The following is a 15,666-nucleotide window of genomic DNA, read 5'->3' as shown; positions in this document are numbered from 1 at the left end:
GGACTGTTTTTCCGTCTCTGTGTAGCTGAAAAAGGCATTGGAGCTGAATGAACAGCTGAGACAACGCATGGGAGTAGTCATCGTAGGGCCAAGCGGAGCAGGGAAGTCTACACTCTGGAGAATGCTTAGGGCTGCTCTCAGTAAGACAGGCAAAGTGGTGAGTAAGAGGCAAACTGCCAACCATACTGTACACATTATGCATCATTTTATATGATAATTGTAAAACATATATTCAATAAACTGTACATGTACATTGTGTAAGGCTTGGATTCCCTAGAGGCTCAGTCCTATGAAACAGCAGACAATGGGTTTGAATCCGGCCCGTGGTCGTTCCCTGCATGTAATTCCCCTCTCTGCCCCATTTCATCTCTGTCTCTCCAACCTGTCGAATAAGGCATTAAAAATGAAAAAAAAAGAGAAAAGAAAAGGATTTATTCAAGAGTGCATGGGTTAGTTAAACCTTCCTCAATCTTAACAGTTCTCTTTGACTAATGCTGTCTTGTCTTTTTAGGTAAAGCAGTATACAATGAATCCCAAGGCCATGCCCAGACAACAGCTGCTGGGACATATAGACATGGATACCAGAGAATGGGCTGATGGTGTCCTCACAAATAGTGCCAGGAATGTGGTGCGAGAACCACAGGGTAAGAAATACCAAATAGTTTAAACAGGTCAATAGTTGTCTGTCCTGCTAGTCTTCTGACAAATGTTCTTTGTTATACTCGGCAGTCTGCACTGTATTTACCAAACATAATGTACGCACAGTATGTATCTACAGTATATATGTTTGTGTATTTGTGTTTACTAGAGGTAAGCTCATGGATTGTTTGCGATGGCGACATCGACCCAGAGTGGATTGAGAGTCTGAACTCTGTGCTTGATGACAATCGGCTGCTAACAATGCCAAGCGGAGAACGGATCCAGTTTGGACCCAATGTTAACTTCCTGTTTGAGACTCATGATCTTAGCTGTGCCTCGCCAGCCACCATATCCCGCATGGGCATGATCTTTCTCAGGTCAGTCAGCCTACGCAGACAATATTTTAAGTGTTTATTTGGACCAAATTCCATTTTCCTCAACTAGCTTGTCTCACTGTTTGTATCCCCACTTGTATCTTTAGCGATGAGGACATTGATGTTGGTGCCTTAGTGAAGTCGTGGCTGAGGGCTCAGCCAGAAGAGTGTTGCAGTAACCTAGAAAACTGGCTGGGAGACTACTTCCAAAGAGCCCTAGACTGGGTCGTCAAACATGTAACCTTTGCCATGATTTTTCTTCCCCAAAAAGCTCTTAAAACAGTCAAACTCCATTGCTGACATGTTTTTTGTGTGCACTGTCATCATCAGTCATCATATCCTGTTTAGTTAAGTTACACTTATATACTGGCTTCCTCTTTCTTTACCCCATGTATTCCAAAGCCTTTTTTAAAGTTTTAATTTGTGTCTTCAATTATTTTCTTCTGTTCCTGCATCAGAATGACTCTGTGGTGGACACTAGTCTGGTTGGTACAGTGTACAATGGTCTGTCACACCTCAACGCTGTGACAGAGAGAGGTCAGTTTATCATTGGTCTTCTTCGAGGTTTGGGAGGAAACCTCAACCTCAAAACACGACAGGAGTTTGCCAAAGAGGTGAGTACCCCTGTGTTGTATTACATGAGCAGAGGGTAACTGTTTATTTTTATTCTTTTATTCATATTTTAACATTAAGGTTAGTTTCTTGAAGTAAGCCTTCTCAGCCTAATCAGGATGATTTATCATTTAAGTACTGACATAGTTTATGCAACTGGTGGCAAACTTCTTCGTAGCCTCTTTTAGCATATGTCAGTCTTGGTCTTAACTTGTCTTATTTCTTTTATTCCTTCTACCATCTATAGTTGCTGAGCTGGGCCAGGGAAAGCCCACCAGATCCCAAAAAGCCACTAGATACCTACTATGACTTTGACAGTGGCCACCTCGCAGCCTACACATTCCAGCGGCCAGAGGGTCTCACACTGGAACATCTCTCTCATAGGCACACACTACCTGTTATTGAGACTCCGGACATGCAGAGAGGTCTGCACTGCTTCTCCCCATGGCTCACCGCTCAGCACAGGCAGCCCTTCATGGTGGTCGGCCCAGAAGGCTGTGGAAAGGGGTAATAACTCACATTCAAAGATGCATGCACCACAGAGCACACATTTTCGTTTCCATAAACAAAGGAATCACTGCAAACACTACATGCAATATGAGGCATGTTATACATATTACACTATAAGTATACATATTCACATAATGCAAGCAAAACCCCACTGTATGACAGTGACAACAATGTAGACTTTTTGAAAACGTTAATTGAAAAAGTCAATCACTTATTGCATCATTTTTATTGTTCAGTGACTATTATTATTTTGACATTCACTCATTTAACATCATTGCAGAGATTCTTTCAATATGTTTAGCAAATGGCAGGCAAACCTCATGTTGGTCTGCTTGTAGAAAAGCGGTCAGTGAGGTCACAGTGGATGCATGTGTATTATCAATTTTGAGGCAGAGGCACTCACATGTGTACACTCAAAATGACAGTCAACTCTGGTATAAAAGCTTCTTTTAGAATAAGGATCAGTTCTGCTTGTACATGTGTGTGTGGTGTATTTACTGGGGCTTGGTTATGTGTACACACTGAGTTGTTGCATCAAAAGTAATTACTTCCCTCTTTGGGGGTTTTAAGGCCCTACTTTGGTCACTCAGTTTGCCTTTTACACTCCAGTTGAGCCTCACTCTCTTTGGCTCATCTTCTTGTCTTGCCCCACTTTGCCTGAAAGGTCACTGTGCCAGTGAGACACTGGTTTGTCAACATACTCTGCTGACAGAACATCTAATTAATTACACTCAAAAACACTGGAAGGACAGTACATGCAAAATGCATGCGCATCATTTACTTTCCAATTATTTCCTCTCTCTGTCTGCGCCCTTGCTAAATGTCTGTCTTTGCCTTTGGGTCTGTTCTGACAAACATTGTTCTCTAGATCCCAAGTGGCCCTCTGGTTAAATACAGCACTAACTAAAATTTCTTTTTTTGGGGGCATTTTTTATTTATTAGACAGATTTTGGAGAGACAGAGTTGAAATGGGGCAAAGAGGGGAAGACATGCAGACAACTGAGCCGGGTCGGGTTCGAACCCAGGTCTGATGCTAGGCCTAAGCCTCTAGGGGGACGCTCTAACCACTGTGCCACGAGTGCCCCTGCTAACTCACATTTCTTATTCTGATCCTCATCTGCAATCATGGCAACGTTCTAAATATATATGAGATATGTAGACATTACAGCCTTTATTCATTTGGCTGTAGCTGTTAAACCCTGTCCTGCAACACCAACATAACCAAAAGCCTGTGTTCTTGATAATGATATTTTTCTCTATGTTTGGTTTTCTGTCCAGCATGCTCCTGCGCTATGCCTTCTCTCAGCTGCGGTCCACCCAGGTGGCTGTGGTTCACTGCAGCGCCCAGACCTCATCTCGCCATGTCCTCCAGAAGCTGGGTCAGACCTGCTTGTTGCTCAGCTCCAACACCGGCCGAGTCTTTAGACCCAAAGACTGTGAGAACCTGGTGCTCTACCTAAAAGACATCAACCTTCCCAAACCTGACAAATGGGGGACCAGCAACCTAATTGCTTTCCTGCAACAGGTAGAGATAAACATTATTACACGGCACGGATAAATGCTGTGTTCTGATTGGTCAATAACAGCAATTATTTCCTGATAATGCTGGATGCAATGGTCACCGCTGCTATGGACCTACATACAGTACATTGTTCTGATTCACTTCCTGTCATATCAATCCGCTGACTTACGTTTATAAACAGTTACATACTACTCTTTGATGTTTGATGTTTTTTTGATTGAAAAACCCAATCCTAGTGGACAAAACCAAACTTAAAACCACATTTTACTTCCATTAATTAATTAATTAATTAATTAATTAATTAATTAAGTAAGTGGCTGTGTAATAAGTGGAATAATGTAATCCCTCTGCTGCGCTTCAGGCTCCTGTTCACCTTATCGGTCTGTATTTCTTGAGAGTGGCCTGTTCGCTATAGTATACATTATCCCTTACGTGTTCAATCCCAATATCCAACCTCACTAATGCAGAGACCTTAACACTGTTTCCTATCAGTGAAGGTTTGGGGCTTTTCCATGTTAAGTTGCAAAGCCCTTTTAAGTTTCTCCCTTCAGACTTTTTGAGCCCTTGGATATATTGTACCACTTGAATGCTTTCTCTCTCATCTCTCTTTCCTCCAGGTTTTGACATATAAGGGATTCTATGATGAGAATCTGGAGTGGGTGAGTCTCGAGAACATCCAGGTGGTGGCCTCCATGTCAACGGGGGGTGCTGTAGGGAGCCATTCACTCACCTCACGCTTCTCATCCATAGTTCGCATCTGCACTATCGAGTAAGTAAATAATCTTACTAAAAACGTGTACACATTACAAAGGAACCGGCAATGAATTGAATACAACATGTCTTGCTTTCCAATATAACCCCCTCATCTCTGTTTCTCTGGTGGTCTTTCTCTAACCCTGAACATGATCTCCCTCTCTTTCTTTTGTTCTTCATCCATTTGTTTCTATGCTTCTTTGCCTCTACCTTTAGCTATCCAGACAGGGAGCAGCTGCAAACTATCTACTCAGCATACCTGCTGCCGGTTCTTCAGCATAGCCTGGGTAGCCAGGCATCCTGGGCCAGCACAGGGAGAACACACCAGCTGGCTGGTTCTCTTGTGCAGCTCTATGAACAGGTATTGCCTTGGAAAGATTGGTGATCATTCATCTCTGTCTATCTATCTATCTATCTATCTATCTATCTATCTATCTATCTATCTATCTATCTATCTATCTATCTATCTATCTATCTATCTATCTATCTATCTATCTATCTATCTATCTGTCTGTCTGTCTGTCTGTCTGTCTGTCTGTCTGTCTGTCTGTCTGTCTGTCTGTCTGTCTGTCTGTCTGTCTGTCTGTCTGTCTGTCTGTCTGTCTGTCTGTCTGTCTGTCTGTCTGTCTGTCTGTCTGTCTGTCTGTCTGTCTGTCTGTCTGTCTGTCTGTCTGTCTGTCTGTCTGTCTGTCTGTCTGTCTGTCTGTCTGTCTGTCTATCGTTCGTATATTTTCTGGTCAATTACTGTATATGGGATTTTAAATTCATATCAAACGTATATTGTCAATTGCCAACAAATGTTTTTTTTATGTGTATGTATCAAGTCTCTCCCTGTCTTTACTCTCAGGTGAAAGCTAAGTTTACAGTGGATGACCACAGCCACTACCTATTTACCCCATGCATCCTCACAGAATGGGTCCTCAGCCTGCTGCGATATGACCTCACTGCAGGTAACCAACCACAAATTCAAGAATCCACAGATATTAATATATATGTGTTTGAACCATATTAGAAATATTGTTTTAACTGGGGACACTTACAATTTTTCTACAAGGATGGGAACACACAAGAGCTCTCAGCCTTTATTGGGACCCAGACTCATAACAAGCCTCTCAAGAATCAGACCCATGGCCTGTAAAGGGCTTTTTTCTTGACCCTTATTTTTCAGGTGCTAATGTAGTAATGTAATGTACAAAAGCAAACACGGATTTATAGCCCACTGCATTTCTACTTATTCCTTAGTATAGAGTTCTCAAATGGATTTTTTATTGCTGTCACCAAGGAACATGAAGCCTTAATGGCTCTGCTGCGCTCAGATTTGATGCCAGAATCAAAGAGACGGCACCAGATGGCTTAATTTCATGACAGTATTCTTTTAGCTCTCAGCGACTGTCTCCAACTCTCACCTTTTTCCTCATTCCATCTCTCTCTCTCTCCTACACTCTCCTCTTTCTCTCCTCACTTTCTCTCTGTCACTCGTACACCTCCCCCTCTTTTATCATCCTCTCCCTTTGCTGTCCTTTCATCTCTCCCTCTGTCACTCTTTCTCTCTCCTTCCGCAATGTGTTCCCGCTGTGATAGTGAGTCCAATCATTTATTTTAATTAAACATGTCAGTGGACAAACTTCTCTTTTGCGTTGCTCATCATTTTTTTGAACTGACTTCATCCTCCCTCTTTTCCCCTCTTGCTGCATACCTTCTATTTGGTATGTTAAAACACCCTCTCTTCCTATTTATTCACTGACTGTGTTGATGTTTGTGCTGAGTTTGAAAGTTCACGTAATCCCAATGAATGCATCACCAACACGCCATGACTTCCATAACTCCATCATTTCTTAATGTTGTTTCAGGCCTCAGCAGGCATCTGTTTTCAAAGCAGCAAAAAAGTTCTAGAAAGCCACTGTCCCCTTCCTGCTAATCACAAAACACCATACAGACACAGCAATGAACTAGCTGATGAGCATTTAGTTGCTAAAAGGCAGATATAGACAATACAGATACATCTATCCATCTGCCACTAACTCCTGAATGGAAGTAAAATGTAATGGTCTCTCTCAACAAATTCAAATGATTACTAATGATTGTTGCTTTTTGACTGCTAGATTTGTATATAAGCAAATGCTTACTAAGTTGGCTTTATCTATTCCAGGGATATCACAGCCCCCAAGAGCCCATGAATAAATTCATATCCGTATTTAGGTAAACTTTTATGACATTTTATGTTTCCCCAGGTAAATGAGAAGCAGGATAGTTTATGTTGTGTTGCTCTTACACACAACAGTTTATTTAGAGCGTGACATAAAATGTCTACTTACTCAGCAATTCTTGTCACATAAACATCAGTACCAGTGGTTATGTCAGGTAACACAAAATTACAGAACAAAATAATTGGATTAATTTCCACCATTTTTAAAACGGTCAATGTGCTTTAATAACCAATTATTTTCTAATCCGCCTGAGTTATGGTGTATTTTTCTGTTCTTTTTAAAACTGAAACGAGAATAAAAGATATGGACAGAAAAAAAATGAATTACTCATTGGTTGTGTCATGGTGTATGTGAGAACTTTTCAGATGAAGCATTAAATGTCTAATGTAACCAACTCAGTTTAATTTTTTTTGTAAATCTTTGTGTTCCAATCAAGGTATTAATCCAAATATGTGTGTGTGTGTGTGTGTGTATTTGTGTGTCTCTTTTATTCCTTTTTAGCTCAATCTAATGTGACAGACAGCGTGTTGGAGGTGGTAGCAAACGAAGCCAGGAGGCTGTTCAGGGACCGGCTAGTTTCTTCCAAAGACATTCACACATTTGATAACATCCTCTCCTCCATCATACGGGGAGACTGGGCCTCTGACGCTCTAGACAACATGACTGGTATGAGATAGCTCTATATTCGCTTATATAAACCTTTATTCAATTCATATTTAGACATACAGAACAACTGGTTATGGGTTCAGATTGTTTAATACGCCCACCTTTAGAACATAGCAGGAAACATTCTATTAAAGATTCATTATTAAATGCAAGTCAAGCCAACATTTTTGGTCTGCCACAAACTCCTGAATGAAAGCAAAATGTAAGTCTCTGTTCTTTGAAAACTCTTCCTTTATGGCAGTTCTTCAGCTTATTTCTTTCTTATGTTTCTAAATCACCGATCAAGGAAATAAAGTAATCCACATGTAATAACATATGATTTACTTGGTTGTAACAGGGATAAGATGTTGGCAACTGGTTTTATATCCTGGTTGGAGTTGAAAAGAATGCAACGCTAGCCTGCCATCTCCTACTGTGAAATAAATAAGACAATAAGACTGTCCTACAAAGTTTAAACCTAACATCATTCGAAGAGCAAACATAAAACACCAGTGCTTAGTGACCAAGAGACACAAAACTGCAGTGTCTTATAATGTTGCACCTGGCAGTGACTGCACAGACAGAGTGCCACCTTGCAAGTATATGAGCTTTTTTCATCAGCATCCTCCATGTTATCCGTTCTCTACTTATTATTAGATGGTTTCTATGTGACATGGGGAGCCTCGGAAGGGGCTGTAATGGCTCCAGGCCAGTCTCTACCTCCTCATGGTAAACAACTGGGACGCCTGGATTCTGCCGACTTAAAACAAGTTATACAGAAGGTACACATCCAGGAACTGTTGTGTCTCATATCCAAGAAATGTATTTAAGTACAACTTTGATGCTAAGCTACAACATTTAAATGCTGCTTCCATGGTAATGTTGTTACAGTGTTTCTGTGTCTTATTTCAAATTTTCATTTTATGATATTTGGCAGAGTATCTGTGCTGCAGTTTCTCACCTTTTGTGTGTGTTCCTCCCCTTTCTCCCCCTAGGGAGTAGTGCTGTACAGTCGTGAAAATAGGGAGCTGGATCTTCTCCTCTTCTGGGAAGTGTGTGACTTTGTGTCCAGGGTGGATCGGGTCTTGAGCAGGCCCGGTGGCTCTCTTCTCCTGGCCGGCCGCAGTGGAGTGGGCCGGCACACAGCCACTTGCCTGGTGTCACACATGCACGGATACACACTGTTCACGCCCAAAATCTCCCGTGGTTATAGTCTTAAGCATTTCAGCAATGATCTTAAGACGGTAAGAACAGACTGCTTTTTTATCATTTCACACTGTGCCAAGCTGACCACTTTTTGCACGTAGAGATAATTGCATTGTATTGGCCAGCTTTTTAGGGGGCCAAGCCCGAGTAGGGCTGGGACCGCGTTTTGCAGAGCAACGCGGTTCCCAAGCCCTGCGGGGCAGGGAACCCTATTGTTCTTGTAGGGATTATTAGGGGGCCAAGCCCGAGCAGGAGCTGGGACCGCGTTTTGCAGAGCAACGCGGTTCCCAAGCCCTGCGGGGCAGGGAACCCTATTGTTCTTGTAGGGATTATTATTAGGGGGCCAAGCCCGAGTAGGGCTGGGACCGCGTTTTGCAGAGCAACGCGGTTCCCAAGCCCTGCGGGGCAGGGAACCCTATTGATCTTGCTGGGATTATTATTATTATTATTATTATTATTTTTCTCCGCGTAAAAGTGGTGCTGCAGCCCAAACCGTAAAGGTTTGGGACATGCCACTTCCAGGACATATCCACGTCCGTACCCCGTACGCAGACAAAAAAATTCAGACATCCCAGCCACTAGGTGGCGCTACAACAAAGGAAAAGGCGTTTTGGGCTATAACTTCCGCACCGAAAGTCTGACAGTCAAAAACTTTATATCCACAGATGCCCACAAGTCAGCTGCATCTTTTGAGATAGGCCACGCCCATTTGCGTATATATACATTTATTGCTACATCGCAAAAACTGTGTCAGTCACCAAAACATACTCCTCCTACAGTTTTCTCACGATTTGGACGAAACCAAAAGCATTATGCTCTCCCGACTCCCACGAGCAAAGGAAGGTCAAATGATTTTTCTACGACCATCGGAAGACCAAACGGTAGCGCTTTAAAGATTCGCGAAAATTCCTTTAAAAAAAAAGGGGGGGGGGATTTTCTTGAAACTGAAGGGAGACTATCATGGGGCATACCTGAGCCTATGGCAAAAATATGGGCAAGAAATTCAGATGTGGGCCGGACTTATTAAAAAAAAGAGTTTTTCAATTTTTTTGCCTGTTTTCGCCATTTTCTAAGTCTTTAGGCGGGAAAATGGGAAAATTCAAAAAAGTGTCTTTACAATGGAGAGGTTGACAATTTGATTTTGCTATAACTCCCCAACCGAACATCGCACATTCAAAAACTTGACATCCACTTGTTCGGTACATTGAGCCGCATATTTCTATCTCACGTAATTTTGCGAATGTCATCCATAGGGGGCGCCAAAACCACAAAAAGCAAAGAAAACGCGTTTGGGGCTATAACTTCCACACCGAACATCCCACATTCAAAATCTTTACTTCCCCGGATTCCGTGAAGCGAGGGGCCGGCGACGCGGACGACGACGCCCGATCCCGAGTCGCGTGGGAGGCTTGGCCCCCGTTCACAACTGCTTGCAGTTCTAGTTATTCTTTATTCTTCCATGCGTAAAAGTGGTGCTGCAGCCCAAACCGTAAAGGGTTTGGACATGCAACTTGCATGGCTTATCCAGGTCCATGGTACGTACGCAGACACAAAAATTCAGACATGCCGGCCACTAGGTGGCGCCACAACAAAGGAAAAGGCGTTTTGGGCTCTAACTTCCGCACCGAAAGTCTGACAGTCAAAAACTTTATATCCACAGATGCCCACAAGTCAACTGCATATTTTGAGATAGGCCACGCCCATTTGCGTATATATACATTTTTCGCTACATTGCAAAAACTGTGTCAGTCACTAAAACATACTCCTCCTACAGTTTTCGCCCGATTTGGACGAAACCAAAAGCATTATACTCTACGGACTCCCACGAGCAAAAGTTGGTCAAATAATATTTCTACGACCATCGGAAGACCAAACGGTAGCGCTTTAAAGATTTGCGAAAATCCGTTAAAAAAAAAAAAAAGAGGGATTTTCTTGAAACTGAAGGGAGACTATCATGGGGCATACCTGAGCCTATGGCCAAAATATGGGAAATAAATTTTTATGTGGGCCGGACTTATTAAAAAAAAGAGTTTTTAATTTTTTTTGCCTGTTTTCGCCATTTTCTAAGTCTTTAGGCGGGAAAATGGGAAAATTCAAAAAAGTGTCTTTACAATGGAGAGGATGACAATTTGATTTTGCTATAACTCCCCAACCGAACATCGCACATTCAAAAACTTGACATCCACTTGTTTGGTACATTGAGCTGCATCTTTCTATCTAACCTAGTTTTGCGAATGTCATCCATAGGGGGCGCCAAAACCACAAAAAGCAAAGGAAACGCGTTTGGGGCTATAACTTCCACACCGAACATCCCACATTCAAACACTTTATATCCACAGATGCCCACAAGTCAGCTGCATCTTTTCAGATAGGCCACGCCCATTTGCGTATGGGATTTTTTTTCGCTACATCGCAAAAACTGTGTCAGTCACCAAAACACACTCCTCCTACAGTTTTTGCCCGAATTGGATGAAACCAAAAGCATTATGCTCTACCGACTCCCACAAGCAAAAGTTGTATAAAGAATTTTTCTACGACCATCGGAAGACCAAACGGTAGCGCTTTAAAGATTTGCACATTAGCTACCTTTAACCAAACTGCTCCTAAATCCAAAACGATTTATCCTATTAACACCAAACTTCACACATGTGTTTGTCCTATGGTTCTCAGGCTGGTTCTACTTTTTCCTTAAATTGCTCCAAAAGGGGGCGCCAAAAACACACTTGAGCATCTGTCTCTGCCATTACTTTTGCCTTTTGGTCTATAACTCCCAAACCAAACATCCCACATTCAAAAACTTTACATCCCCGGATTCCGTGAAGCGAGGGGCCGGCGCCGCGGACGACGACGCCCGATCCCGAGTCGCGTGGGAGGCTTGGCCCCCGTTCACAACTGCTTGCAGTTCTAGTTAGGGGGCCAAGCCCGAGAAGGGCTGGGACCGCGGAATGCAGAGCACCGCGGTTCCCAAGCCCTGCGGGGCAGGGAACCCTATTGTTTTTGTTGGGCCTTTTATTATTATTATTATTCCATGTTTAGAAGTGGTGCTGCAGCCCAAACCGTAAAGGGTTGGGACATGCCACTTGCAGCACTAGTTCAGACCCCCGGTCTCTCAGCATACAAAAAAATTCAGACATCCCAGCCACTAGGTGGCGCCACAACAAAGGAAAACGCGTTTTGGGCTATAACTTCCACACCGAAAGTCCGACAGTCAAAAACTTTACATCTACAGATGCCCACAAGTCAGCTGCATCTTTTGAGATAGGCCACGCCCATTTGCGTATATATACATTTTTCGCTACATCGCAAAAACTGTGTCAGTCACCAAAACATACTCCTCCTACAGTTTTCGCCCGATTTGGACGAAACCAAAAGCATTATGCTCTACCGACTCCCACGAGCAAAAGTTGGTCAAATAATTTTTCTACGACCATCGGAAGACCAAACGGTAGCGCTTTAAAGATTTGCGAAAATCCGTAAAAAAAAAAAAAAAGAGGGATTTTCTTGAAACTCAAGGGAGACTATCATGGGGCATACCTGAGTCTATAAAAAAAATATGGCCAAGAAATTCCTATGTATGCCGGACTTATTAAAAAAAATAGTTTTTCAATTTTTTTGCCTCTTTTCGCCATTTCCTAAGTCTTTCGGCGGGAAAATGGGAAAATTCAAAAAAGTGTCTTTACAATGGAGAGGTTCACAATTTCATTTTGCTCATAACTCCCCAACCAAACATCGCACATTGAAAAATTTAACATCCACTTGTTCGTTACATTGAGCTGCATCTTTCTATCAAACACAGTTTTGCGAATGTCATCCAATAGGGGGCACCAAAACCACAAAAAGCAAAGAAAACGCGTTTGGGCCTATAACTCCCACACCAAACATCGCACATTCAAAAACTTTACATCCCCGGATTCCGTGAAGCGAGGGGCCGGCGCCGCGGACGACGACGCCCGATCCCGCGTCGCGTGGGAGGCTTGGCCCCCGTTCACAACTGCTTGCAGTTCTAGTTATTATTAGGGGGCCAAGCCCGAGTAGGGCTGGGACCGCGTTTTGCAGAGCAACGCGGTTCCCAAGCCCTGCGGGGCAGGGAACCCTATTGTTCTTGTAGGGATTATTATTATTATTATTATTTTTCCTTACGTAAAAGTGGTGCTGCAGCCCAAACCGTAAAGGGTTGGGACATGCCACTTGCAGGGCTTATCCAGGTCCGTGCCTGGTACGCAGACAAAAAAATTCAGACATGCCAGCCACTAGGTGGCGCTACAACAATAAAAAAACATGTTTGGGGCTATAACTCCCACACCGAAAGTCCGACAGTCAAAAACTTTATATCCACAGATGCCCACAAGTCAGCTGCATCTTTTGAGATAGGCCACGCCCATTTGCGTATATATACATTTTTCGCTACATCGCGAAAACTGTGTCAGTCACCAAAACATACTCCTCCTACAGTTTTCGCCCGATTTGGACGAAACCAAAAGCATTATGCTCTACCGACTCCCACGAGCAAAAGTAAGTCAAATAATTTTTCTACGACCATCGGAAGACCAAACGGTAGCGCTTTAAAGATTTGCGAAAATCCCTTGAAAAAAAAAAAAAAAGGGATTTTCTTGAAACTCAAGGGAGACTATCATGGGGCATACCTGAGTCTATAAAAACAATATGGCCAAGAAATTCCTATGTATGCCGGACTTATTAAAAAAAAGAGTTTTTCAATTTTTTTGCCTCTTTTCGCCATTTCCTAAGTCTTTCGGCGGGAAAATGGGAAAATTCAAAAAACTGTCTTTACAATGGAGAGGTTCACAATTTCATTTTGCTCATAACTCCCCAACCGAACATCGCACATTGAAAAATTTAACATCCACTTGTTCGGTACATTGAGCTGCATCTTTCTATCAGACACAGTTTTGCGAATGTCATCCATAGGGGGCGCCAAAACCACAAAAAGCAAAGAAAACGCGTTTGGGCCTATAACTCCCACACCGAACATCGCACATTCAAAAACTTTACATCCCCGGATTCCGTGAAGCGAGTTGCCGGCGCCGCGGACGACGACGCCCGATCCCGAGTCGCGTGGGAGGCTTGGCCCCCGTTCACAACTGCTTGCAGTTCTAGTTATTATTATTTTTCTCCGCGTAAAAGTGGTGCTGCAGCCCAAACCGTAAAGGTTTGGGACATGCCACTTCCAGGACATATCCACGTCCGTACCCCGTACGCAGACAAAAAAATTCAGACATCCCAGCCACTAGGTGGCGCTACAACAAAGGAAAAGGCGTTTTGGGCTATAACTTCCGCACCGAAAGTCTGACAGTCAAAAACTTTATATCCACAGATGCCCACAAGTCAGCTGCATCTTTTGAGATAGGCCACGCCCATTTGCGTATATATACATTTATTGCTACATCGCAAAAACTGTGTCAGTCACCAAAACATACTCCTCCTACAGTTTTCTCACGATTTGGACGAAACCAAAAGCATTATGCTCTCCCGACTCCCACGGGCAAAGGAAGGTCAAATGATTTTTCTACGACCATCGGAAGACCAAACGGTAGCGCTTTAAAGATTCGCGAAAATTCCTTTAAAAAAAAAGGGGGGGGGGATTTTCTTGAAACTGAAGGGAGACTATCATGGGGCATACCTGAGCCTATGGCAAAAATATGGGCAAGAAATTCAGATGTGGGCCGGACTTATTAAAAAAAAGAGTTTTTCAATTTTTTTGCCTGTTTTCGCCATTTTCTAAGTCTTTAGGCGGGAAAATGGGAAAATTCAAAAAAGTGTCTTTACAATGGAGAGGTTGACAATTTGATTTTGCTATAACTCCCCAACCGAACATCGCACATTCAAAAACTTGACATCCACTTGTTCGGTACATTGAGCCGCATATTTCTATCTCACGTAATTTTGCGAATGTCATCCATAGGGGGCGCCAAAACCACAAAAAGCAAAGAAAACGCGTTTGGGGCTATAACTTCCACACCGAACATCCCACAGTCAAACACTTTATATCCACAGATGCCCACAAGTCAGCTGCATCTTTTGAGATAGGCCACGCCCATTTGCATATGGGATTTTCTTTCGCTACATCGCAAAAACTGTGTCAGTCACCAAAACACACTCCTCCTACAGTTTTTGTCCGATTTCGACGAAACCAAAAGCATTATGCTCTACCGACTCCCACGAGCAAATGTTGTGTAAAGAATTTTTCTACGACCATCGGAAGACCAAACGGTAGCGCTTTAAAGATTTGCACATTAGCTACCTTTAACCAAACTGCTCCTAAATCCAAAACGATTTATCCTATTAACACCAAACTTCACACATGTGTTTGTCCTATGGTTCTCAGGCTGGTTCTACTTTTTCCTTAAATTGCTCCAAAAGAGGGCGCCAAAAACACACTTGAGCATCTGTCTCTGCCATTACTTTTGCCTTTTGGTCTATAACTCCCAAACCAAACATCCCACATTCAAAAACTTTACATCCCCGGATTCCGTGAAGCGAGGGGCCGGCGCCGCGGACGACGACGCCCGATCCCGAGTCGCGTGGGAGGCTTGGCCCCCGTTCACAACTGCTTGCAGTTCTAGTTTTAATTTGTTTTCCTGCTTAGACTCAAAAAGATAAATGTGATGATTGAATGGCATCAAATGTATACTGTTATGTATAAAAAGCAAATGTGCGCTTTATGTGTAGGTGATGCAGCTGGCAGGTCTGGAGGGCCAACAGGTGGTGCTACTGTTGGAAGACTATCAGTTTGTACACCCAGCATTCTTAGAGATGGTCAACAGCCTACTGTCATCAGGTGGGTTTAATGTTTGAGTGTCTGTTTTAACTTAACTTAACTCCATTTTTATGATAACAGATTTGACTTTTTAGACATGAAGGCGTAATGACTTCTTTCTAGGGTTAAGGTTACTACTTAGGGTAGGGTAGCCTATATATAATGAAGGAAATGTTAGACATTTTGGGAAACACTTATTCTTGCGTAAAGTTCAATTGGAGGTTTTGATTAATAATTAAAGGATAATAAGTATGATGCAGAATGTTTGTATACTGTTGATGTGCATTTAATGTTAATTATCAGACCCATTCCTATTGTAGCCCTTGTTTTGAAGACAACTGTACATGGTCTGCATTTGAATATGGGCAATGTACCAGAGGTGCCACAATTACAATGGTGATAATTGCAGCAAAAAATAGTTGG

General features: G+C 42.7%; 1 protein-coding gene across 1 annotated transcript in view; it reads left to right on the top strand.

The window, feature by feature from the left end:
* Positions 1-15,666, top strand: part of dync2h1 (dynein cytoplasmic 2 heavy chain 1) — a 130,862-nt gene that overhangs the window by 33,646 nt on the left and 81,550 nt on the right. Inside the window, exons 42-55 of the mRNA XM_080025000.1 lie at positions 26-157; positions 512-644; positions 809-1,016; positions 1,121-1,250; positions 1,472-1,627; positions 1,873-2,132; positions 3,414-3,660; positions 4,275-4,426; positions 4,627-4,771; positions 5,258-5,360; positions 7,119-7,283; positions 7,920-8,044; positions 8,258-8,506; positions 15,156-15,264. Coding sequence (XP_079881126.1) covers positions 26-157; positions 512-644; positions 809-1,016; positions 1,121-1,250; positions 1,472-1,627; positions 1,873-2,132; positions 3,414-3,660; positions 4,275-4,426; positions 4,627-4,771; positions 5,258-5,360; positions 7,119-7,283; positions 7,920-8,044; positions 8,258-8,506; positions 15,156-15,264 — 2,314 coding nt within the window. The remainder of the gene's footprint in view (positions 1-25; positions 158-511; positions 645-808; positions 1,017-1,120; positions 1,251-1,471; positions 1,628-1,872; positions 2,133-3,413; positions 3,661-4,274; positions 4,427-4,626; positions 4,772-5,257; positions 5,361-7,118; positions 7,284-7,919; positions 8,045-8,257; positions 8,507-15,155; positions 15,265-15,666) is intronic.

Source organism: Ammodytes marinus (genome assembly GCF_949987685.1).
Source record: "Ammodytes marinus genome assembly, chromosome: 3".
Classification (NCBI taxonomy): domain Eukaryota; kingdom Metazoa; phylum Chordata; class Actinopteri; order Uranoscopiformes; family Ammodytidae; genus Ammodytes; species Ammodytes marinus.
This window is presented reverse-complemented; position numbering and strand designations above follow the sequence as displayed.